This window comes from Dryas octopetala, chromosome 2 (assembly GCF_963921425.1).
Source record: "Dryas octopetala chromosome 2, drDryOcto1.1, whole genome shotgun sequence".
Classification (NCBI taxonomy): domain Eukaryota; kingdom Viridiplantae; phylum Streptophyta; class Magnoliopsida; order Rosales; family Rosaceae; genus Dryas; species Dryas octopetala.
In genome coordinates this window covers 25,582,529-25,608,959 of record NC_141367.1, presented here as the reverse complement: position 1 = coordinate 25,608,959, position 26,431 = coordinate 25,582,529, and the positions used below count along the sequence as shown (strand labels likewise).

Sequence of the window (26,431 nt, the reverse complement as noted above, 5' to 3'; positions counted from 1 at the left end):
TTAGCCCATTTGATTTGAGCCTTTTTCATTTGACATTTTTGTCATTTGACCCACATATGATGAGTGTTAGTTAAAATTTATAAAGTTTTGACAAAATTGTTCTTGAACCTTTTATATTATATTGAAAATTTGTTAATGTAGTCTCAACTTCACATTTAGTTGTGACTGTACGACACTCACATCTTCAAATTTAGTTGTGATTGAACGACATTCACATTTAAGTTGTGAGACAATCACAGTTAAGTTGTGACTTAATTGAATTATTTTTAGAGAAATTATACTATAATATAGTATAAATAGAGGTCAAAACAATACTTTTACTCAAAATAATATATAGTATAATGGTGTGAGTTGTCTCTTTCAATTTACCAAGACAGTCACAGTTAAGTTGTGACTAGATTGATTTTTTTTTAATACAATATACTATAAATTAATGTAATATTTGTGATGTAATATTTTTTTATTTTATTGTAGTGGCATGTGATGTAATATTTGTAAATTTTACTTTATTATTTTGTTTGACTTTTCAACTAGTATCTAATGTAAAATACTATTTAATTTTGGTACTTAAACTAAAAAATTATTAAAATTGAGTAGTTAAAAATTAAAATCAATGGACTTTATTTTAAAAAATATAATTTACCAAATATTCAACTAATTTACTTTATTTCACAAATTTTTTTTCTCTCAGCAATATTAAACTAGAAGGCTACTATTTGCACTTTTTTTTTTTGCACACGCTTCTTAATAAATAAAAAAAACCAATGAGAAAAGACTAACACACCTCTTCTTCCTTAACACACCCCAATAAGACTCCAAAAAAATTGCAGACCCGCATAAATCCAGTCGGACTGCGACCCGACCCGGCCAGATCTTCGTTGTCCGGCCACCTCTCGACGCGAGACCGGTCGGGATCTCTTCGTCTTGGCAGCGCCGACCTTCCTGTGGGATCCAATCATTCATCCAGATGCTGTACAATCCGGATCGAAAGCCGAGAAGCTTCGGCTGCCGCTGAATTTCTTCGCTGATTCTGGTCGTTTTCTGCCACCAATGGCCACAATTTTGGTATGGTTCTCTTCCTTTCCTCATGGGTTTTAAAACCCATATAAGATTGCTTGTTTTTATTTAGTATTTTGAAAATCGGTGATTTTGTGGAGTGAGAGGTGGGTTGGGTGAAGGGAGGGGAGTGGTCAGGGTGAGGGAGGGGGAGGTGTGTATGTTGGTCTGAGTTGGGTGAGGGAAGGAAGGAGGGGTGTGTTGGACTTTTTGCTTTAGTTTTTTATTTAAAAAAAAGTGTATAAAAAAAAAAAGTGTACAAATACCAGCCGAGGGCACTTATGCCAAATGAGCAGTGAGAGAGACCGAAAAAAGGAATCAAAGGAGTAGGTACTTCCGTAAATCTAACCAACAAAAATATTTATGGGAAAAGTGCTGCTGGCAATCATGCCGTGTGCGTGGAACAAGGACAAGAAAGAAAGAGCCTCCACAGATCTAACCACAGCCGTTGATCTTCTAAAAGCTACCAAAGGCTCTTTTTCCCTGTCTTCTTCCCCATTATCAAGTTATAACCTCGCGTTCACACACGTGGATTTTGAAAATCCACTAAAAATAAATAAGTAAATATTCTTCAGCTTTTTAATTGCAAAAGAATCATAAATTGTGAATTTACCTTTGTACCTCTGGTTTCAAACTCTAGTATGGCATACGCATACCGAGTTGGAGGAAATGAACCATGGGCAAGGACAAGGGCAAAGTCGGAAAATTAGAAGATTTTTATATTCCTGTAAATATCAAGATTCAGGAAGGGGAGTGAAAATAATGAGCGTGTACAAGCTAATGGCATGGGCCTGCTAACGTGGCAAAAGGAGAGTGGGCAATGTAATTAGAGTGAGAGAGAGAGAGAGACAGGGAGTAGAGGTTGGGTTGGGTTGGGTTGGTTTGGGGGGTATGGAGCCTTACGAGGGGCTCTGGTCTGAGGATGTTATTTAGTTTTGAAAATAATTTCTGGGTTTGGTTTAATTTTGGTTTTGGGACATTGGGTCGGTAATTGCGAGAGGGGCATGGAAGGGCTGGCCATGCTGAGGCAGCTCATCGGTCAGCTTCAGGAGCTCGTCGAAGTCTACGGCTCTCACCCTCCTCATTACCATCATCATCTTCAAGCTTCGCTTCAGCTTCCTCTCCTCCACCACTCTCACCAGCAACCCAGGTCTCTCACTATCTTGTTGTTGTGGATCTCTCTCACCTTCTGAAAATCCTTTCTTTCCACCAATTACTCCTTCTTTCATTTCCTGCTTAGGTATTCTGATTTTCTTCTGCTTGCTTGCTTCACTGATTTCTTCTCTAATTGTAAATTACATGCCTTTCTTTGTTTTTCTTGCTGGGTTTGGTTGCTTTGCTTTGTTTGCTGTGTTGCCATTTGGGATTGAGAAATTGGGTTCGATTGCTTTCGAGGAAATAGCATGCCATTGTTGAAGTTGGGTTTTAATTTTGGGATTTTGTTATTCAATATGTGCTTTTTGTTCCATGTACAATACAAATTTTATGTTTACCTTATTTCTTTGGTACAAAATCGATGATCTTTACCTAACTATTTAGTATTTAGAAATTAATTGTGCAAATATTTGATATTTATTTCGGTTTTCTTGTTTGGTTTTGTTTTCATAACCGTCCAGCTGGGGTTGGGTTTCGATGTTGTTCTTAGATAGGGTCACGAAGTCTGAACCTATTTGATATGGAGTAAGCATGCATGATAGATGAATGAAAAGTTGGAAGAGGGGATTTTAGAAAGATAGACCACCAACTAAGCAATCTTGCTTGAGTTGATTATGCTAAGTTGGGCTGATTGGTATGTGATTTTCATTACATTGGGTAAAACGATTAGTTTCTGATAAAATATGGTATATAAACTTCACTTTTTGTTTCCCTATATGTTCACATATAATGCGTTGACACGTCAACCTGTACCTGTATATGCTCGGCCTCATTTTTAGTGCTTAATAAACTGCCCACACCTTCTCCTTATAGAATTTGTAGTACCATGGCTCACCTATGTATTCTGCAGAAAATGAGCATCTTCTCTTTTTGTTCTGTGTAGCCGTTTGATTTTGCGGTATATATGTTGGTTGGTTTACTGGTAAACTGGGTTAACTTGGATTTATGCCTCCAGTGATATGTTCCTCGTTATGATCTTGTCATAAATAATGTAATCTCAAAGTGTGTAAAGTTTAGCTTCTAGTACAAGAGAACCCCACAAGAGGGGAAGCATCATTTCTTAAAATTGTATAATTCAAAGTACGAAATGTTAATGTCATGTGTTCACATGTCTCCCAGTTTGTTCACTTCATGTCTGTTCTTCATCGAAAGTTACTGGAATTTATGCTTGGTGTTTGATTTCAGTTTCCTTGGGGTGGGTGGAACCTTCAAAATCTTAGTGTCGTAGCTCTTTCCTACAGCTACTTCCATGATACTCCCTTTCTCTTCAAGTTAGGATCTTATAATTAGTTTATCTTTCATTTCTTGTCAACTCCTTGCTCTAGTATTAGCTTACTTTTTTTTTTTTCAGATGTCATTGGAAATTCCTTAAACTAATATTTAAGGCTAAATGAAGTTCTTTTCCAAGGCTCCCGTAGCATTGATGAAAAATCGATAATATGTGCCACATCATAGCTAACTGGGGACCTGAAGAATGTTATAAATTCTTTGGCCTGTTTTGCAGCAAGAATGACTTGAAGTAATTCTTTAAAAAAAGAAATTGATAAAACCTTAGATATTACCCTTGTAATAATGGTCTCCTAGATTGGTTTATTATTATTCTTATTTTTTTTTATAGGATTGGTTTAAATTGATATGTTTAAACTCGATGGTCCAGAACTCGTTATAATATCTCGTGTGTACCTTTCAGTATTTCTTTTCCCTTTTTATTTCTCCCCTGTTTTTGCTTATTCCTTGCTTTCACAGTAAGTGCAGTAAAGTTCCTCAAATAGGGAGCACATAATTAACTTTTGGTTACTTTTTTGCAGGTGCCCCCTCAATGTTGATGACAGCTCTGCAGATGATTACTACAGTTTTGTGATGGCAGCTGGAAAATCTGGAAGTTTCAAGATGTTGGAACCTTGCAAGCCTCCTCCTACCAAGAGATCTCGTAAGGAACGATCCCGGGGTAAATCATCTGGAACCACCAATACCACTGAGCCTATGGAACAACATATTTGGAAAGATTTCCCGGAAGACCTTTATGAAGCTGTCATTGCAAGGCTTCCTATTGCCACATTTTTCCGTTTTCGTTCTGTTTGCAGGAAGTGGAATTCCTTGCTGGATTCTGAAAGTTTCTCTCAGCATTGTGCAGAGGTGCCAAAAGCTAATCCATGGTTTTACACCATCACTCATGAAAACGTGAATTCTGGGGCCATGTATGACCCTTCCTTGAAGAAGTGGCACCATCCCACCATTTCTTCTCTTCCAACAAAGTTGATTGTTTTGCCAGTGGCTTCAGCAGGTGGCCTAGTGTGTTTTCTTGATATTGGTAATAGGAACTTCTATGTGTGCAACCCTCTGAATCAATCTTTTAAAGAGTTGCCAGCCAGGTCAGTTAAGGTCTGGTCTCGTGTTGCTGTGGGGATGACTCTGAATGGGAGTTCAACCAGTGGGGGCTACAAGATCCTGCGGGTGGGTTGTGATGGTGAGTATGAAGTTTATGACTCAGTGAGGAACTCTTGGACCCGTCCAGGAAGCATGCCATCAAGTATCAAGCTGCCACTATCACTGAATTTTCGGTCACAGGCTGTTTCAATTGGTGGCACGCTTTACTTCATGCGTTCAGACCCTGAGGGGATTGTGTCATATGATATGGTCACTGGGATTTGGAAGCAGTTTATAATTCCTGCCCCGCTGCATCTGACTGACCACACACTTGCTGAATGTGGAGGCCGGATCATGCTAGTGGGATTGTTGACAAAGAATGCTGCCACATGCGTGTGCATTTGGGAGCTGCAGAAAATGACACTTTTGTGGAAGGAGGTTGACAGAATGCCAAACATATGGTGCTTAGAGTTTTATGGAAAGCACGTTAGGATGACTTGCCTGGGTAACAAAGGCTTACTCATGCTGTCCTTGAGGTCAAGACAAATGAACCGACTGGTTACATACAATGTCTCAAGCAGGGAATGGCTGAAGGTTCCTAGTTGCGTGGTGCCACATGGGAGGAAGCGGCAATGGATTGCATGTGGCACTGCATTTCATCCATGCCTGACTGCTGTGGCTTGATTCCTAGTTGCATGGTGCCACATGGGAGGAAGCAGCAATAGATTGCATGTGGCACTGCGCTTCATCCATGCCTGACTGCTGTGGCCTGAATCAGCTTTCTGTGTTTCGGGTGAGCTTCAGCATGTCAAGGATGGGTATTTTCATTCACTATTATTGGTTATATGGTTGGTTGCAAGCTTTCACTGCCAACTTGTTGCTAGCCAATCTTCATTGTTTGTTTTAAATGTAGACAATACCGTGGGTCCTCTGTAATGTTCGGAGTTTCTCTCTTTTGTGTACAAACTTGAAAAATGCTTTGAATTCTGAGGACAAGTTAGAATGCCTATTTTTCAGTCAGTTGGATGAGGCGCTCTCACATTGTGTTTGTTGTTGGGTAATCTGAAATAAATCGTCTACTTATATATAAATTGATTGTTTGCACTTTGCAGGTGTATTTATGAGAAATGTTTTTCAGTACGGCTGTGTCCGGCAGGTAGCTGCTAATTGTTATTCAACATACGTATGAAGTCATATATTATACTTCATTTGTCTGAGTGATAGGCTTGTAACGCAGCTCGGTGGATATATTATAGATGTTGATATTCTTTTGTGAGAAATGCGTTATTCTCGGAAAACCTCAAACTATCTCTAAGGAGGTGTTCCCAACTTAGATTTAAAAGAAGTTTAATGAATTTTAAAATTTATAGAATTCATCAAAATTCAAAAAAATTAGGTAGAATTCTCATAGAATTTGCTATGTGTAAAAAATGCATTAAAATTCTTCACTTAATGAAATCCGATTTTTTGAAGATACATGAATTTCATTAAAATCCATTAAAATTTAAGTTGGGAATACTTAAATTTCATTGGAATCCATTAAAATCTAAATTAGGAACACCTAGATTTCATTGGACTTAAAATCCAATGAAATCTAAGTAGAAACCTAGAGCCATGCCAAAATTGAGGGACAGAATGTACGCAACACCCTTGACAATCAGCCATCACATGATCTCTCTTATATCTATTCATCACCTAAAAATTGAACATCCCTCAGATGAATACGACCTCCATTCACATTTCACAATCATCCATCACGAGATCACAATCATCACATGATGAATAGATATAATAAGAGAGAATATATTTGACTGCCCCATAATGGAATTTTTGCCCAACACCTCAGGCATAAAACGACCTACACTGACTGCCCCCATTGAAGCTAATTGTGCAGGTCACTTGGGTTATATGAACTGCCATTGCTTAATGAAAGAGTAGAATTTAAATAGAGCATAGGAAGGGGTTGTTTTATTCAAACTTGTTTGCTCTTCTTCACAAGATAGAAACAATTGTTGTTACTTAGTACTTACTACATCAGTTCACATGTATATCAGTTTCCTACTGGCCATCAAAAAGAAAAACAGTAAATGACACGACAAGTTGATGCGATCCGATGGCATCTCTCACAACTCAAAGCAGCAGCAGCAGCAGTTCATTTAGGCCATGCCTCCGCTTGTAGCAGTCCTGATTATCTGAAACAGAGCTGTTGACCCACAAAAGAGAAAAGTCAGATCACAAACAAAAAAACCACAAAAACCCATTGCATGCAAATATGCAATGCAGTGCATATTTCAAAGCAATGGCACAAGTTGTTGACATGAGCATTGCCAAATGAAATGGGTTTCAATTTGATAAAAAATGATACACACAACTCAATTATCAGAAAGATTGAGATATGTTAATTTTAAAATTGAATAAGCAATTAGATGGTTACATGAGCCGATGACAACAAAGATGAAGAAGCCAAGGAGAATAGGGCCAACAGGGTAATCCTTGGCCTTCTTGGCGGTTGTCTCAGGGACCGCACCTCTCTTCATTATGTTCTTCTCAAACCTCTCCACCTTCCTATCAGCCAAACGCCTCGATGTTGTCTGCAAAAACCCAATACACATATACATCCCAATTTCAGATCTACCAAAACCCTTTCCATCAATTTAAACTAAATAGTTCACCATCTTCATATTATTACAGATCTGAATCAAAGCATACGCCTTTAGACAAAACCCAAATTACTTGATCTAAAATTACAGATCTGATTAATGAGATTGAGAAACAATCAAACACGAGACGTGAGAGCTAAACTTACCATTGTTACGGGGAGATCAAGTGCGTCGCAGGTAATTTGGGCTTTCTTCCCCTTCCTTTTGTTGCAGGCGAGTTCCAACTCTCGCCCTTTTTTTCTTTTTTTTTCTCTCTCACGACTCACAAAACACCTCCGCTTGTGTTTTCACCTTTGAATTTGATTTAGCTAATTTAATGATCGCGTCCCCGACCCCTGCGTCACGGACTCTACAGCCTTCCATAGCCATTGGCCGGACCACGTAGTCCTGGACACGCGTCACTTCCTTATTGGAAGGACCGTGTGCGTGGCTCTTTGAATCTACGTGGAACAGGGAGACCAAAAACGAGCGCGTAGAAGTTAGAACGACTGGGTCCCGCTTCCAGAAGTTTGTTTCTTTTGGATTATCCACCTGGTGTGACTGTTTCAACATTAAAAATTCTCAGAACAAAAGCAAAAAAAGAAAAAGGTAAATATTAAAATCAGATATTCAGATCCAAGATTTCATTTTTGTCGTATTTTGTAAGTCAGAGTCGGATCCCAACAGATTCATAAACAATGGATGGAATTGTTGGCAAGGTCACGCTACTGTGTGTACATTGCATATTATGTTGTCATCATCAGAGGATGCGTGCTGGGCTTGGGCCGGCACAATTCAGCCCACGAACTTAAAATGAAAATTACAGTTTCATCCTTTGGTTATTCGGCAGAGAATAAAAACGAGGGAGAGAAATGATAATAATGCGGGAACTGTAAAGTAGTCTTGTATACTTTGGGAGGAAAAGAATTGAAAAGAAAAAAAGAAGTCAGAAGTGATGAGTATTTTTTCAAGACATGGGGACAATGATACTGATCCACAGTATCAGTCACTTGAACAAAAATCAAACTGTTATGTGTCAACTACTATTTGATCACTAATCAGAACTACCAAGTACCAAAGGTAACATTTTACAGATGAATGTGTAGCCCCAACATTATTGGGACATGAATGCTCAAAAAAAAATGAAATCACTTTTGGTCCAATGGAAAACCAAGTCAATAATTTCAATCTATGTCAAATAATGTAACCCAAAACTCAGCCAACTTGGTTTGTTGAAGCTTGCTCCACTCTTTCATCTTGCTTTGTTTTTTTAGTATCCTTCAAATTTCTATTTTTTAAGCGATTTTGGAACTCTCTTCTCCATATGTCACTAACAGTTTCAACATCATCCACCCTATTTACATCTTTAACTTTCTCATCAGTCTCTGTGATCTCTTCATCTTTAACATCAGTTATTACCTGAACAAGTTTAAACGGAATAGATGCTGCATGTCCCCGCATATTTTGGAGAAACCAGAAGAAACCCAATCCAGAGGGCCTAATTTGCTATTAGTTTTTGAATTGAGCCAACTGATCCGCATTGTGAATGGACTTAAAGAAATCACCTTATGAATTATGGCATAGTTTCGAGGCATCCCATCATCCTCATCATATGCAGCCCAGACCCGATTATCTCCAAAAGACTCCTCTGCTCGATCCTTGTCAAAATCATGAAAATTTGGATCAGGAACATTTATTGACATTGTTTCCAAGCTGTCTGCATCCAAGGTGGCACCATTAGGGCCAGAATGTTTCCTGTCACAATTCACAAGTGCTATTCTTTGTATCAACTGGTAGACTTGTTTAAACCAAGAGACACATCAATGTGTCCCAAAGATTTCTCTCTCATTCCCATTCCCAACCTCCTTGGTTGAAGTTTGGCTACAGCTTCTCCATTAGTATATTGTGAATTCCAAGCAGGGAGATATCACTTGTGATACTGGGCTTGGTGATTCCATTGACCCTACATGATGTAAAATTAGCCTGCTTAAACGTGGTGAAATTAGCCACTCCAGCTCCCCAACCCATTTGATTTGTGACATCCTTTTCATAGCTGCTCAAACCAACATCATCTGTCATGCATCTTCTCTTTGCAGCATTAGTTGCCACTTGTGCCTCCTCACGCGCTCTCTCTTCACTTTCTCATATGCCTGCTGAGCCACGCTTTGCAGCTTGGGCAGCTGTAGAAGCACCAGCAGCTCTCGAGAATGAACCCCACTGGAAGTTGTTTTGGTCATATGAATTAAGACTGTTGAAACCTGCAGCTCCTACATTTGCAGAGGCTGCACTACTACTTCCTGTATTAAATGTGTTTATATAAGCTGTTTGATGATTTGAATTCTGTCACTGCTGTGATGAATTCAACGGGCTGGATGACTTAAAGCCATTTGTAGGTGGTGGAACTACTTCTATTGCAAAAAATGCTTGACCACATTTGGGGCAAAGAAGGTTATGATTAACATAAACTCTGAGATACTCATAGTGCGTCTTGCATTTATGGCACACAGTCCAGAAGGTACTGGGTTTTGGTTTATGAGACGAAGCAGGAGCTGAAGAGCTACCTGCTTGTGTGGTACCCTTCTGACCCTTTGCACTGGATGTTGTGCTTTTTGTGAAATTGTAAAATCCATTAGCCCCTGGAGATGCCTGTGAAACCCCACTTGTAGTCGAAACTTTTTGGTGTACTTTCGCATACCTCTTCTGGTCATATGCTACTCTCTTAGCTTTATCAGACAACAAACTCCATGCCTCAGAAATTAGCTTAAATGCTCCATCAGCTCCTATAGAATTGTTCTTATCAGGGTGAAGCATAAGAGCTAGTTTCCTAAACTGTTTCCTCACTGTTTCATCATCTGCCTTCCGATCCACGCCAAGTATCCCATACCAATCAGCTTCCCCATTTATTTTGTTCTCTGCAGAAATATATACATCGAGTGTCGCCAACATTTGGGGAACCCCCTCAAGCCCTGGAAACAAATTCTGAGCCTTTAAAGCAAATTTCTTTGCCCCCATAATATCCTTTGCAGTGAACTTCTTCTCCGCAATATCTTTTGCCCTGTTGGCTTCATCTTTATTGCACTCCATATTCCTAGACTAGCTTCTTGTCTACTCTTTATCGTATTGTTACAACAATGTTGTCACTTGCTCTAACAATTCAGCCACCTTGTATTCAACTCCACGAATTCCGGGATTTCTCATTCTTCTAGAGATATCTTGCTCTAGCAGTACAAACTCTACTAGACACACCAACAAAAAAAAAAAAATTCAGTTAGAAAATTACCATGAAAGTTGCATCCAAACATAAATATACAACAGTGAATGCATAGCAAAATGTATCAAATTGAATTAACAGAACGAATGAGTGAATAAAATTTAAAAAGCAAAACTTTTTCTAGACTACCATTCCCACCATGCAACCACAATATAACCAAATATTCATTCAAACACATTTCTCGAAGATATAGAGTCTCTTCTTGCTCTGAGCCTTAAAAATGACCACTGAGCTTGAAATTAGCTCAAACAGTAATAGAGAAACAAAATTAATTAAATTTAAAGTATAACCTAAATCAGAGAATTGAAATATCATCCTTAGACCTATGTTAATCAGTTATAATTCACTAATTCAGCTTCAAAAAATGAAATTTTTAGATTAATTGATACTCAAAGTCGAAAATGAATCCCTAAATCAGTGATCAGGATATGAGTAAACACTAAAGTTTAGTAAAACCCACATTCTAAGACGGGTTTAATCACCTTATCGTACGAGCTGTGTTGGCTGAGGAATTTGAATCGCAGAGAGCCACCATGGACAGACCTCCTTCACCAGTTTCTTTATTATTTCGGCCCCTCTTTTCTAACCCAATTCTAAAAAATCCCCAAAACTGGATCAATTCTCAAAAAACTTCTCACAACCTAGACAGGTATCCCAAATAGCACAAGGACATGGGCCTTCCTTGTTCTGAAAGTAATATTCTTCAAGGCTTAACCCTAACCCAACATTTGTTTATCTCACCCCTAACCATGGTTAATTTATTAAACGTTTTGAATTGGGTTTGAATTTTGCAATTTGCAATTATTGCAATTTTGGGAGTAACATTATTTCACCAACTACTCATCTCATCCATCTTTTAAACAATTTTATTACAATTTTAACCCCTTTAAAATTAACTGAAAATAATAGCCATCATTAATGGTATTGAATTTTTGTAACACTATATTACTTTTTTTTTTTTTTACAAGTGTATGAGTACAAAGTTTGGTTTAGAGGTCATATCCAAGTTGTTGATTCACCAATTCAATCACTCTATCTCTATATATGTTAATTAATACAATGTAATTAGTAAAAATGTTATATTTGTATGAAGTCATTGACATGATTATTCAAATAAGTGGGGATAGGATTGGCTCTATTTAATGCGAACTCAAAGTAACATGACATAAAAATGGAACGACATGATTTGACAATCATAATCTTCTTTTGCTAGTTAAACATGAAACTTAGTTTTGTGGGATTGAGATCCACTACAAATTCTAGAGCACTTGGTTGTATGAATTTTTATTACATGGTGTTACAAGGCAAAAAAAATAAAATAAAAAAGTGAAATAAAATCACGTGATACTTGATGCCAAATCTGTCCAATTTTCTTTTAAATTTGATCGCGTGAACACACGTAACCGCTTATATGGTATTTATAAGAAAAAAATTGAAATCACGTGATATTTGATGTCAAACCTGTCCGATTTTCCTTTAAATTTGATCACATGAGCACACGTAACCGTTTTCTAGAGACATTATTGTCGGTGAACACCCTAATTCTCTCCATTCTTTATTCTCGTTGTCTCCGCCCACTCTCCTCGGCACCCTCTCTTTCCCTTTCTTTCTCTACATTTCTCTTTCCAAATCTTAAAATCCTTTCGGATGTTCAAACGCTTCTAGCTACACACTCTACTACTATCTTTTTATCTTTATTTGTCTCTTGTGTCTCGTTGTTAAATAAGATTGATAGCGAGATATTTTTGATGTTCAATCGGAAAATTAGGGATTCTTTCAGGGTAGTCATAGAGAGATACGCATCAAGTGATGGGAATATGCAAATCAGTTCAATCGTTAGGCACAATAATGCAGGGATCATGTGTTCCTTGTAACCTCTAAGTCGCTATGATTGTTAACTCCAGCTCCAAATTCAGTCATGAACCCCATTAAGGTACGGATCTTAACCATACCTTTCATTATTGCAAAATTTTATTTTGTGCATGATTTTTAAGGTAAGAATCATTATCTCTCAATTCAGCTCATTTTTCAGCTCACAAATACATGGTATTAAGAATGAGAATTTATTTCTTTTTTTCTGTAAGGAATTTTTCATATAGACCAATATTACTTCTCTGTTTGGATAAAATCAAAACAAAAATTGCCTTCTTAATAGGGTTTAGTAATGGAGCTCTTTTGGTTTGTTGCAAGGGAGAGAGAATGTGAGGGAGGTGACAAGGAGAGGGCGAGGAGAGAATAGAAAGTTGAGAGAAAGATGGTGTTCATTTGACAAAAAAGCCCCTTGAGAAAAACTTGATTAAATTTAACAAAAAAATTAACGGGTCTATAATTGAGTACAGCATCGATGTATACCAAAACTTGATAGTATATTGCGTGATTTAAAAGACTGCGAGTCACATTGATGATCAAATAATACTTCATATGCTGATAAAAATCTGAGTTTTTTATATCAACTGGTCAACTGTGGTCTGAGATCGAGAGAATATGATAGCTCTCTGCCGTTCTGGTCTATACTGGACTTGGGCCAAATTGAAGGTCAGCCGTATGGGCTCATGCCATAGAGGCGACTTAACAAAAGTAATAAAAATTTCTCTGTTTGATAAATAACAAAAGTAAATAAATTGAAGATACCATAAGCCTTATAGTTGAACTATAATCGCTCACTGATGTATAGGTGGAATAGGGTTGCAGTCTTTGTTTTCTTGGTCACCATGGACTAAGGATTTTGGTAGTCAACTACGGCTGGATCAAACTCCTATATTTGGCCTTATATTCAAATAGTAAAAGACTTTATTGGGATTTAAACTAAATCTGAATGCCAAGCATTGGAATTTGATATAATGGTTGATGATCATGAGTGTTCATGGTCAAGCAAGTGATCAAAACTATAGGGTTGTATATCTCATACATAACAAATGGGTGTGGAAGATGTCATAGAACTCAGAATCACTAAAACTGAAAATATGCAACATAAAATAATCTACGCAACCAAAAAGATGTAACAGTCCACAGCACGATTGGAATGTGAGTAGCTGGAAGAAGGCGTTACCTTCTTTAGCTTTGAACTGAAATGTCGTGTAAACCAAGTCTCACCAGTAACCTCCAGCAACTAAGACAGCATCAATTAAACGACCAGTAGGCAGAGCATAAAAAGAAGGAAGAGAAATGATAATAATGTGGACATTGGAAAGTAGTCTGTGTAGTTGGAAAAGATTTTCCAAACAAAAGAGAAACAGAAGAAATCAGAAATCATCACACATGAACTAAAATCACATGGTTATCAGCTGAACTACTATTTGATCATTGATCAGAACTAAGAACAGTACAATTTTACAGAAAAATAAGTAAGATCATGCAGTTTCTAAGCATTTGGATATAAAAAAACAAGAAAATTGAGCAGGTAACACTACATCAAGGAAAAGGAGCATCAGCTCATGGACAGCCAATAAGGAGATATTCTTCAAAGAATAAAATGGCTGTTGGAAGAGGGTGTGTAAATTATGTAGCTTTCACCTTCTAAATCCTTGAAAGAAGCCCCAATTGGATTGAGCTGCAGTAAAGGGATCTTCAAACTTTTAGCTGCTTGAACTCCCAGGAAAAATGAAAAGTCCACCTTTTAAACTATCTCCATGCTGCAGATAATGTAAGGTTAGGATTACTATAAGGAATTTCCCACATAACTTCAGGTCATATTTCACAGCCCAAAACATTACATGGATGCTAAAAGATAATGAATCACTTTTGATCCAATCTTAAACCAAGTCCATAAACTCTATCACTGTCAAATCATGTAATCAAGAACTCAACAAACTTGGTTTTCTGAAGCATCCGCCACAACTTCCATTATCTGAGTGATTTTGGGATTCCCTTTCTCTTCTTCCCTAACTGCACTGGAATTCTCTGTCATCTCGATGTCATTAGAATTTTCAACACCACCCAATACATTTACTTCCTTAACTATTTCATCATTCTCAGTAGTCTCTTCTTTTTTAACATCAGTTATTACCCGAAGAAGATCCAACGGAGTAGCTGCGGGATCCAGCTCCCGACAACCCTTTTCAGCTTCTTGACCCGTATGCAAGTATGAAGGGACATGATGAGAGAATCGAAACATCTCTTCCCTTGGAATCCTCCGGACCTCTCTGGGATCCAAATGTCGGCGAAACAATGTCTTGAAACCGGCCACTTTCACCAGGGGAGTAACAATTACACCTAGAACTTCATTGTAGTCTTCCAGCACTTCCACCATGTCATACTCATGTATTACTTCATCTGGTGTCAATTCATTCCAGTCGGGGGACCAATTCCTATAGAGAGCCCAAACATCACCCTTCCTGGGATAAATACAAATAGTCCCGCGTGCACCTTTTGTCCACCGAACTTTGTGTGAAAAGGAATTGAGTGATTTATTGATTTCATATCTGCCTACTCTGAAATCACCACATGTTTTTGTGAAACCAGAAGAAACCCAGTTCAGAGGACCCAATTCGCTATTTGTTTTTGCATTAAGCCAACTGATCCGCACTGTGAATGGATTTAAAGAAATCACACTGTGAATTATGGCATAATATCGAGGCATTCCATCATCTCCATCATATGCAGCCCAGACCTGATTATCTCCAAATGACTCCTCTGTTCGATCCCTGTCAAAATCATGAAAATCAGGGTCGGGAACAATTATTGACATTGACTCCAAGGTTTCTGCATCGGATTTGGCACCAGAAGTGCCAGAATGTTTCCTGTCACTAGCGCCATTCTTTGTATCCACTGGTTTACCAGACTGATTTTCCTTCTCACTCACATTTGCCTCCTTGACTGCAGTTTTCACTACAGTAGATGACTTCCATTCATTCAGTTTTGTGCAAATTTCCTTCCTTGCCTTCTCCATTAGTATATTCTGATTTTCAAGCACAGAGATATCCCTTGTGATACTGGGCTTGGTGATTCCATTAACCCTACCTGATTCAAAACTAGCCTGCTTAGATCCAGAAAAAGTAGTTCCTCCAGCTCCTCCACCCATTTGACTTGTAGCATCCCTTGCAAGTTCATCAGAGATACATCTTCTTTTCTTTGCAGCATTAGGGTACCCTGTAGATGAAGCACCACTCACCTTCTTGGAGGCTTGAAGCTTCCTCCGCAAGGCCTCCTCCCTTTTTGTTGCTGCTTGTGCCTCCTCACGCTCTCTTTTTGCTTTCTCATACGCCTGCTGAACCACGCTTGCAGCTTGAGCAGCCGTAGAAGCACCAGTTGCTTTTGAGAATGGGCCCCACTGGAAGCTATTGTGATTATACGATTCAGAACTCCTGAAACCTGCAGTTCCTACATTTGCAGAGGCTGCACCACTCCTTCCTGTATTGGATGTGTTTTTAGTAGCAGTCTCATGATTTGAGTTCTGCCGCTGCTGTGATGAGTTTAAAGAAGAGGATGACCTGGAGCCATTTGTTGGTGGTGGGGGAATCTCTGTTGCCAAAAATGCTTCGTGGCAATTGGGGCAAAGAAGATTGTGATTTAGGTAAACTCGTAGATACTCGTACTGCATCTTACATTTGTGACACACAGTCCAAAAGGTACTGGGTTTTGGTTTTGAAGATGTAGCAGGAGTAGAAGTGCGAGCCGCCCGTGTGGTGCCCTTCTGAGCCTTTGCACTGGATGTTGTACTTTTTGTGAAATTGTAAAAACCGTTGGCCCCTGGAGATGCCTGCGAACCCCCACTTTTAGTTGAAACTTTTTGGTGTACTTTTACATTCCTCTTCTGGTCATAAGCTAATCTCTTAGCTTTATCAGACAACAAACTCCATGCCTCTGAAAGTAGCTTAAATGCTCCATCAGCTCCTATAGACTTGTTTTTATCAGGGTGAAGCGTAAGAGCTAGTTTCCTGTACTGCTTCCTCACTGTCTCGTCATCTGCTTTTGGATCCACACCAAGTATCCCATACCAATCAGCTTCACCGCTTATTTTGTTCTCTGCAGAAATATATACATCAAGTGTTGCCAACATTTGGGGAATGCCCTCAAGCCCAGGAAACAAATTTTGAGCCTTCAAAGCAAATTTCTTTGCCCCCATGATATCCTTTGCAGTGAACTTCTTCTCTGCAATCTCTTTTGCCCTGTTGGCCTCATCTTTATTGCACTCCATACTCCGAGACTATCTTCCTGTCCACTCTTTACTGTTACAACAATGCTCTATCAATTCAGCCACCTTATAATTCAGATAGAAAAATATCAGTTAGAAAATTCCCATCAAAGTTGCATGCAATCATAAATGTACACCTACAAGTGCATACCAAGATGTATCAAACTCGAATTAAAACGAATAAGTCAAGTCAAATTCAAAAATCAAAGGTGTTTCTAGACCATCATTCCCCCTATGTAAACCACGATAATAACCAAAGTATTCATTAAGACACATTTCTCGAATATATGGGAATCTATTCTTGCTCTGAGCGACAAAATTACCACTGAGTTGGTAATTTGCTCAAACAGATAAGCAGCACAAAACAGCAGAGAAACAAAATTATTGAAAGTAAGAGGGTATAACCAAAATCAGAGACATGAAATTGCATATCCATGGATCTACCTTAATCAGTTACAATTCAGCTTCAGAAAACGAAATTTTAAACGAAAGACATTGATATCAATACTTAGAAGTCGGAAATGATCCCTAGAATCAGTGATCAGTAAATGAACAGCACTAAATTCAAGTAAAACCCAGATTCAGAGATGGGTTTAATTACCTTTTTATAAGAGCTGTGCTGGCTCAGGAGTTTGAATCGCAGAGAGCCACCATGGACAGACCTCCTTCACCAGTTTTTTTCTTGTTTTTGCCCCTCTTTTCTACCCCAAATCTACAAAATCCCCAAAACTGGACCTTCTGTCAAAAAACACTTCTCACGGCCTAGACAGGTATCCCAATTGGTAATTTATAAAATACCACAAGGGCATGCCTTCCCTAAACCCAACTCTTTTCTCACCCTAACCATGGTTAACTTTTAACTCTTGAATTGGGTTATAAATTCGCAAATATGGAAAAAAAAATTTCTTGTGACCTATCAGGCTATCATAATCCTAAAACATTACCCCACCCTTTTTTACCTTCTAGGTTAATCTCAATGACTTAAATATAAAAATGTTATTAGTGTGTAGATGTGTGTGTAAATTCTCAATAAGAGCCGTCTTATTTAGACACTTTAATTTGTTCATCCTATCTATTATAACTTTTTTTAGTGAAATTACAATTTTATACTCTTTCAAATTTTGTATTTCAAATAATTTTTTTTAATTCATGAAATAAAATAAAAATTAAAAATATTTGGCTACACTTACTTCCCATGGTTGCAAAGACCTAAAGACGCTTAAACTTATGCAACCAATACCATGCATGCATGATGCCTATTTGATCCAAAAGAGACTCAAAAAAGTTAGGCATTTTGTTTTATTTTACAAAAAAAAGTTACTTTCTTCTTAAATAAGTTACTGACATCGACACTTCTTCTCTCTAAAAAGAGGCGTGGGCATTAGAGTTTTTTTATAAAATTACCTAAAAGATAAGTTTGAAATTATAGTAAAAATAAACTAGGGCTGATATAGTAATACTAATCCGAACTTCATGGAAACTCCTCTATTGGTCGAGGTAAATGCCTTGTATTGAAGAAATTATTCTCTATAACCAATACATTGATGTGTGGTATAACCAGTGTATATGTTATAATATGAGTGGATGTTATCAATACTATACCCTACTAATATAAACACATCGTCCAATAATAACCTTACATGTTAGATTGGTTATACTACGTAGCGATATATCGATTATACCTTATAATTTTTCCTCATATTCATTAAGGCAACATCACTAATGGAAACACTATACCAATTAGGGCAAGACCCATTTCGAGACGGGATCAATGGCCATGTGGTTGGCCATAGTTCGCGTCAGCTCTACTTAAAAAGGAAATTATAGTTAAATTTTAAGATTATTAGTATTATAAAACTATAAGATTGAGATTGAGTCAAGTATATTGAATTTTTTGTTTGCATGGAATATTAGAAAATTAGGTGGGTGGATGGATTAGACAGACTATTAAGGTGATGTGCTTGTAAACCCAAGGGTCATTAACAAATTTTAACTTTGAATTTTAATGCTTCACTAAGAATGGGCAGATCAAAGTACTTGAAATGTTGAAGCAAACCAATATATTGTGGATGGATTGGTTTAATCAGATCTAATAAATTGTTAACTTTAGTAATAACGTACATATGAGCTTGTTTACATTAAATATAGACGATTGAAATACATATATAGCTAGCTATCAAGTCGATATTGGTTATCAATATCTATGTTGTTATTAGTTTTGGTGAATTACCTATGAGATATTGATTTAACCTGTTAACTTATAGATCAAACATATGCATTGACTAATGCTTTTGGGATAATTATAAAAACTTTAAACACAGTTTCTTGTATTGACTATTCTTAATTTATAATTCAATAGTTCTTCAGCCTTGTAATTTGGTGATTAATAAAAAAAATTCTTATATTTTTAACAAGTCTTCAATTTTCTAATGAAGTGCTTAAATTAGAAACCAAAGATAGTATAGAAAAAGAGAAGATATTGGTCCATAGGAATTTGAAGATAACACTAGTGGTGATTATTAACTAGGAGGGGCAATCTGATGAATTTCTTATCGCTAAAATGAGGATAATGTATTTTTTATATTTTATTAATTAATTGTCGCTAATAACAATCATATATTTTACTTTAACGTAGTACGTGGATCTAAGATGTTTTGAACCTAAAATAAAACTAGTGTTAAAATTTACAGTATAAGTGTTTAAGGTCTGATTTGGAATTTCACAAACATGCACCTCTCTGTTATGAGATAAGGCAAATTGAGAAACCAACCCTAACAAAGAGACAAAGGTCGACCCCGAAAAAGGTTCCTTAGAAAACGGATGAATGGTTTCTTAAAACACATTGAGCCAAAAGAGAAGTGAGCCAATGACATCACAGACATAACTGACTTGAAGACCAAGGATGACGCTTGACATGAGCCAGAGAGTAGCCTAGTGTGCAACATGCAGGAAGATTAAGGCTCACGTGTTTGCTGCAGCTACTGCATGTTTAGCAAACGTAATTACAATATGGAGTTTCGGGATCAGATTCGACAAAATAGCTTTTGCAAATGTTTAAGACCATCACGTTTCCCACCCTCCCACCCCAGCTCTAAAGACAAAAGTAATCAATAGATTCCTTGGTTAGGTACCGGTTGATATCAGATTAATAGGCCCAAATATTTCATTTATGGGCCTTCATCCACAACTTACAACCCACAGTACAAGGCCCAAGAAGTTACGTCAGTTAAACTTTCTTGCGTATTCGCATCCCATGCACGTACAACTCCTATTTGGTATTATATATTTCCCTATTCTGCTTTTCTTTTGTTTCATTTCTTCCCTATTCTACTTTTCTTTTGGTACATTCTTTCCCTATCTGCGTTTTTTGGTGCATTATTTCCCTCTCTGCAATTTTTTGGTGCATTCTTTCCCTATCTGCATTTGTTGGTGCATTCTTTCCCTATCTGCATTTTCCACTAACCAACCATTTTTCATTTGTTAAGTAATATCATGTTATCGCATTGACGTAATGTTGAAATTAGCAAAGTAGATTTCTGTTGTTTGTAATATGACGAGTTGCAAGTTGACTAGGATGAACAAATTGATGATGTTTCTGATGGGCTAACAAATATGGGCTTTGATATTGGGCTGGGCCTTTCTGTCTTAATGAAACTCCCCTCTGATTGAGTGATTTCGCAAGACTATCGGCTGGGCCCATATTGGTGCCATTGTACCGACAAGAAAATTTTATTTGGCCTTCCAATTCTTGAGGATCAATTTTTTACTGCAGATGATTGCTATCATGGTCAATGATGAGACTAGCAATTTGGGTGAGAGATGGAAAGTTGCTCTCACTGTTTTGCACTTTTGCTGATACAGAGAACTTAATTAGGGCCCATGAAGCTGGCGCATTTCCACACAGAATATACTCTTCAATGAACTTGAACACTTGGCTAATCCTCCGTCGTTGGATTTCTAACATTAATTCCATGTACACATCCCCGGCTGGTAGGTTCTGATAATATTTGCATGTTGCATGCTATGATTTTGATATGGAAGGTGGGAGTTTAATTCTGATCCTAGTTGGTGTTATTCTCTTTTTTGCCGAAACTACAATGATTGAAGCACCCATTTTGCCCGGCCTGCAGATTGTGACCAGCTTGTGCTTGGCGGACCCATACAAATTACCATGCATTCCCAACAACACTTCAATATTCTAATTGGGCCTTGCTTAATTTGCTTTTCACTAAACTCATTGCCAATTTGGGGATTCACATATTGCTGTTGCTCACTTTTAGCTAGCTTCATACGTACGCACTATTCCGATTCTTAAATTTGTGGGGTTCGGTAATTTTTAGTTCCATATTAGAGTTCTTGTTACTGGAGGTCCTGCGTTTGAAATCTCTAACCTCCTTTCCTACTAATTATCATTTATTGTGTGTTAATCAGTAGGTGGTCGGATCTACTCCTATGTTGTCTACATGAGGAGTGCTAATTAACCACCTTTCCTAATTCACATTTCCCTCCGAACTTCTTTCTTATCTTAATCATTTTACAATATATTATCAGAGATTAATATCATTTTGCTCCTTAGACTATTACACTTGTATTAGTTTGCTCCTTAAACTTCTAATTTGAAAAATTAAGGACCCTAACTTTTTCAATTTTGCCAATTGAGGTTCTTCTTACAATTTACACATTTTTCATCCAAATCTTTGAGGGCAAAATGGTCTCTTCCATTTAGATCTTATCATTTTTTCCTCATGCATTATTTTTCTCTCCTTCATTTCTCGCTAAATTGGTTGATCATTCCCGACATTTAAGATGAAAAATGTGTAAATTGACGAAAGACCCTCAATTGGCAAAATTGAAAAAGTCATGGTTCTTAATTTTCCAAATTAGAAGTCTGGGGAGCAAATTGATACAAGTGTAATAGTCTGGAGAGAAAAATGACATTAATCGATCCCTATATTATCATGATCGAAATCAGTTATTGTTTAGATAACTCTTTAAAGATTATCTCTATACAAAATTAACTAAATTGAAAATTATTTAGTCATGTAACTGTTATCAAATAAATAGACAATTTTGGTAACAGTTAACTCACCGTCTGTTTATTTGATAACAATTATATGACCAATTGATTTTTTATTTGATTATTTTTTGCAGAGATAATTTTTAAAAAATGATATAAAAAATGAACGATTTTGATCATAAAATTATATTGCATAATTAATAAGAATAATAAGAAAAAATATTAAAAAATAGATTAGGGAATGTAGATTGAGAAATGTAAATTGAAGAAGGTAGTTAGCATTCTTCTGATGAATTGCGCGCTTTCGATCTTGTATTTTATGGCAGTGAAACTTTTTGCAATTGCATGCAGTACTTGCCTGAATTGAAACTGATGGCGTGTAGCATGGGAGAGCTAGTATCAACTACATAATTTGTGGTGTACACATGGGGACAACATTTTGCTTTTCTTTGAAAACGGTTTATGATCGAGTATTCCAGAAAACTATTAGACCATAAGTACCAAGACATCACTATATATGACTAAATGAGTGAGCTAGCTTCAAGCCTCCAACTAATTAATGTGTTTCAGCTAGCTAGTACTACGTACTCTTCAAGTAATTAATTAATCAGCAATAATAGTGCATGATCCATCAGGTTCTTAATTGCATGTGCTTTTAGTGCCTGGAGGCACTTGTACCTCACTATAGTAGTATACTGATGAAATAGTTATTTCTGGGATTATAATTAATTAATGCTAAAATCACATCTTCTGCAGTGTCTTAGTACTATTTGTTTTTTCTCTTTCTCTTGTTGCTAATTAAAACAATCGGCCACTCCACGTTTCAAGCTCAAAGGGTTGGGAATCCAATTCTGTTTAATTGTTATGTCTTTAGTAATATTGGCCTATGATTAGTGTGGTTATTGGGATGTGAGTCACCAAAAATAAGGATAAATAATTAAATCACATTATTGTTTTAATGGTGCATGCGAGAATAATATTTCTATACTCACATAATCATAATATGAGACTCAACAAAACGTGTGCTTAATTAGTTAAACACTTAAACCTATACATTTGTAGTGAAATTAATTCTCTTGAAATGATTCTTGGTTGTCGAGCGTGTTGAGCTGTTAGGTTGGAAACAAATTAGAAAAGCAAAAACTAAAAAGCTTTGGCAAATTCCCACCCGCGAGCATTTGGACACGTCACTATCGCACAGGGCACTAAATGGGGCTTGTTGGTCCACCGCCAACAATAATCTCAATTAGAATAGTCCAATTAGTGAAATGTTTCAAGACTTAAACCCACACATGCCTCATTTCCTAATTGGATCAGACTTCAGACCTTTGGGAGTTGCGAAAATTAAACGGTCAATAACATGCCACGTGTAGGGCAGAGTTTTAATAGTCCTTGGTGGCAGCCAGCACCCTGACATGGCTTGCAAGAACGAAACAACTATATAATAATTAAGAGTTAATTAATTTAAGAGATGCTTCATAGAATAGAATCATAGGGAAACTATAATTAATTAAGGTTATATAACTTATATATATATTCTGTTTTAGTTGACGACATCGTTTTATGTCTTTTTCAAAAAGCTGCCGGGGTTCTGGTGTGGGCGGGTGGTATGCCGTAATCTCTGACGGGTGGTTTGTTTGTTAATGAATGAAGGGGAGCTAGCTAGCTTGTGAGAGTGACCCAAGTGTGTTTTATTATTTTGGTTTAATTTGGTGGGATGATATTGAAACATGTCTTGTCTTTTAGCTTTCATCTTTGTATGTTGATAACCCCCTTTCAATTTTATTACGCTTTCGGTTTGGACAAACCTTCTTCAAGCTCTATATTATATTAATTTCTAACTCTCTCTCTCTCTCTCTCTCTCTCTCTCTCTCAATTAATTAGCCTTTGGCACTTTGCTGATCGAAGCTTCAAATATATACGTTACTAATATTTCTTTGATCAATTCTTCTGGTTATTTTCTCTTCCAATAATACGATAAAAATTTTAAATTTCTCTATATTTTGATGGAGAATTTATTACTAACATATAAGTGTACGATCAACAATTATTAATTGGTATGTATGAAATAGACGTTTATGCATGTATTAACAACTTTACACTAATTTTAAGATGAAAAAAAAAATGATGAAACTTTTGTTGAGGTGGGTATTTATGTCCTTTTGATGGGACAAACCGACAAATATATGCATGATAGCTTGTGATGGTGATGCTAATCCATGTTGCAAGCATTTGGACTTTGCTAGTTGAAAAATACCTAACCAGCACAAAAATGAAGAGAAACATAGAAAAGAGACTTGGACAGCCACCAAATTTATAGGAGGCAGCTTGGTCGTAGATGAGGAAATAAACTAGCACGCTAGTTTCCTTGTCCGTGGATTATACATTTGTTTTATACATAATGTATCATTACTAATTTGATTTCTTCTATTATATTCGTACAGAATCATTGTGAATTATATATATATATATCAGCATAGAATATTTGAAAGACAATTTTTTTATTTTTTTTAAGTAAAAGGGTAAGAGTCGTAAGACTTAGTTAGGTCCTGCACAGGGTTTGAGGAGTACACTGAGCTGGCCAAGGCCCAGCATTTCCCATGGAAATTTCCTCTAATGGACAAAACTATATCTATCCTTGCAAGTACGTACAATTAGTAGATATATCCAGCAAAGAATATTCTTTGGCTCATTAAATTTTTTATCAAATAATGTAATACATCTCAGACCAAAAGAAACACTGTCATATATCAGTTTAAATAAAAATGTGTAAAATTTGCTCAAATATTTATGAATGAAAAATTATTACAATTTTTTGTAACAAAATTTAATTGAGGTGTATAATAACTTACAGTAAAATATGCAGCGTAATGTACTTAATTTGTGTGCATATTCTGAACATGGTAGTCCAGCTAGCCTGTGCCGAAAATTTATTTACACCATGAGACTTATTATTAATTATTTGTACGATACAATTAATGCCTGAAAAGCATTAGATTAGCATGCTTTCGCTATAATTAATCTCCAGCGACACTGTTTGGTAGGTTTTGGTACTATTTTGAGGAAGGCCTCACTAGACTCTTTGACATTTATAATTTTATACGCTATTAGACCCCCCTAGCTCTGTCTCTAACTAATTTAGAAAATGAAAGTCCCTCATTTTGCCATATTGGGAAACCATCATGGGCTTTAGGTTTCTTTCTTGGCCAAATGAAAAACAACATTATACCTTCCGCAACTAATGACTACTGCCTTGCCCATGATTATTATACCTATAATTTGATTCCTTAATGATACATAAAGTACAATTATGTAGTTTACCAATTCTAATATCTATAATGCTTAACTCCTTATTGAATAAAAACAAAATTTCAATAATAACACATGTATAGTGCCACTTCTAATGATATATTAATATGTTCGTATATTTTTAATAAAGTTTATATTTTTTTAAAATTAATAACACACATAACATTGTAGTAATGAGTAATCGCATGTAATCAAATATTTTTATTAAAAATTGAATCTTATTGAGTATATATATTGTTAGATTATCAATCAAAATCGTTAATCATATATAAATTATAATTTTAATACACTAATTAAATTATAATTAAAATTCAATTATTGGTTCACTTAACAAATGGAGTATGAATTAGCTGTAGTACGTTTCAATACTAATTTGCTTCGACCTAATATAGCATACTAGACAGTAGACATTATAATTATGAAGAGGCAGATTCACATTATAGTAGACCTAATATTTCTTACACGAACCCGATGCTGAGTTGCAGAGCCCGACAAGGTTGTCCAAACCAAACACAGAGAGGCTTTGGTACACGTGGGAGAGAGATGCTCTCGTTTATTTTCTCTTCCCCACAGGTGACACGTAGCAAGCAAAGCCATTATGGGCATTCCATGTTGGACACTCTGATTGGCTAAGGCTACAGAACCGGTGTGCTGACGTGGGAGGGTCGCTGTCACAGAGAGCTCACCCAGAGTACCCAAAAAAAGGAAGTGGGTAGTAGTGATGGCCTAATCACTTCGTGACAAGCCTTGATTAAAGTACCCTTACGTACTTGCCACTGCTTTTTCACAAATTTACTCTTCTGCCCCTGTTGTCGTCTTATCCCCTCGTTGACAATATTGCCCATGGAGTTGGCTTTTATTTGCTTCCCTGCCTGTTTCCTTGTCCAACTTTTGTTTCTTGTTGCTTCCTATATGGTAAACAAATTACATATAAAAAAGAAGGCTAAAAGCCTAAAAGACACCCACCCTATTAGGCTATTAACCTTAGGTTAGGGGGATTGGTTAGAACTACATCTGTACTAACAAAACTCTTATCATTGGTGGGGTTCATCTAACTTTATTTTTAACATTTGTTTTTTAACTTATTAGCTTTACTTTCAAGTTTCAACCCTCTTGAGTTTGATTCTTTTGAGATGAGGCATCACATTAATAGTGATGGGTTGATACATATTCTGCACTTGTTTTGTGTGTTTAAATGACAGTATATAATATGAAATGAACTTATTAACTGAGGATTACTTTCTAATCATAACCAATGGTAAGTTGGCAACTTTATATATTTTATATAGATTTGGATCTTGTACTTGTTTTTACTTAATTTGTAATCCTACTTATGCATTATAAACATAAAAACGTGTTCATAATAAAGGAAATAAATTCATAATATCTTTTTAGATGTGTGCGAAATTATATCTATACATTATTGCCTTAAAAAATATAATACATGATTAAGATGAAAACAAGTGACAGTAAGCATGGCAAAA

The 26,431-nt window shown here is 36.6% G+C and overlaps 3 protein-coding genes and 1 pseudogene across 5 annotated transcripts; 1 reads left to right on the top strand and 3 right to left on the bottom strand.

Annotated features, from left to right (window-relative positions):
* Positions 1-1,943: 1,943 nt before the first annotated feature.
* LCR (Galactose oxidase/kelch repeat superfamily protein) lies at positions 1,944-5,617 on the top strand. 2 transcript variants are annotated; one of them, XM_086234512.1, is made up of 2 exons: positions 1,944-2,206; positions 4,020-5,617. In XM_086234512.1, exons 1-2 carry the CDS (start codon positions 2,061-2,063, stop codon positions 5,260-5,262), a joined length of 1,389 nt encoding a protein of 462 aa, XP_086090638.1. In that variant the 5' UTR covers positions 1,944-2,060; the 3' UTR covers positions 5,263-5,617. The 2 variants fall into 2 exon arrangements, with proteins under 2 accessions (XP_086090638.1, XP_086090639.1); XM_086234513.1 differs by having other exon boundaries at positions 2,161-2,296.
* Positions 5,618-6,524: 907 nt separating this feature from the next.
* LOC147294698 (Ribosome associated membrane protein RAMP4) lies at positions 6,525-7,539 on the bottom strand. The gene is made up of 3 exons (XM_086233159.1): positions 7,385-7,539; positions 7,013-7,169; positions 6,525-6,781 (listed from the first exon to the last, which is right to left on the bottom strand). Exons 1-3 carry the CDS (start codon positions 7,385-7,387, stop codon positions 6,735-6,737), a joined length of 207 nt encoding a protein of 68 aa, XP_086089285.1. The 5' UTR covers positions 7,388-7,539; the 3' UTR covers positions 6,525-6,734.
* Positions 7,540-8,589: 1,050 nt separating this feature from the next.
* On the bottom strand, positions 8,590-10,367 carry LOC147294697 (uncharacterized; annotated as a pseudogene).
* Positions 10,368-13,704: 3,337 nt separating this feature from the next.
* LOC147294696 (uncharacterized) lies at positions 13,705-17,366 on the bottom strand. Of its 2 annotated transcripts, none has more exons than XM_086233891.1 (2): positions 17,223-17,366; positions 13,705-16,655 (listed from the first exon to the last, which is right to left on the bottom strand). In XM_086233891.1, exon 2 carries the CDS (start codon positions 16,622-16,624, stop codon positions 14,291-14,293), a length of 2,334 nt encoding a protein of 777 aa, XP_086090017.1. In that variant the 5' UTR covers positions 16,625-16,655; positions 17,223-17,366; the 3' UTR covers positions 13,705-14,290. The 2 variants fall into 2 exon arrangements, with proteins under 2 accessions (XP_086090017.1, XP_086090015.1); XM_086233889.1 differs by having other exon boundaries at positions 13,706-16,687.
* Between the last annotated feature and the right edge of the window lie 9,065 nt (positions 17,367-26,431).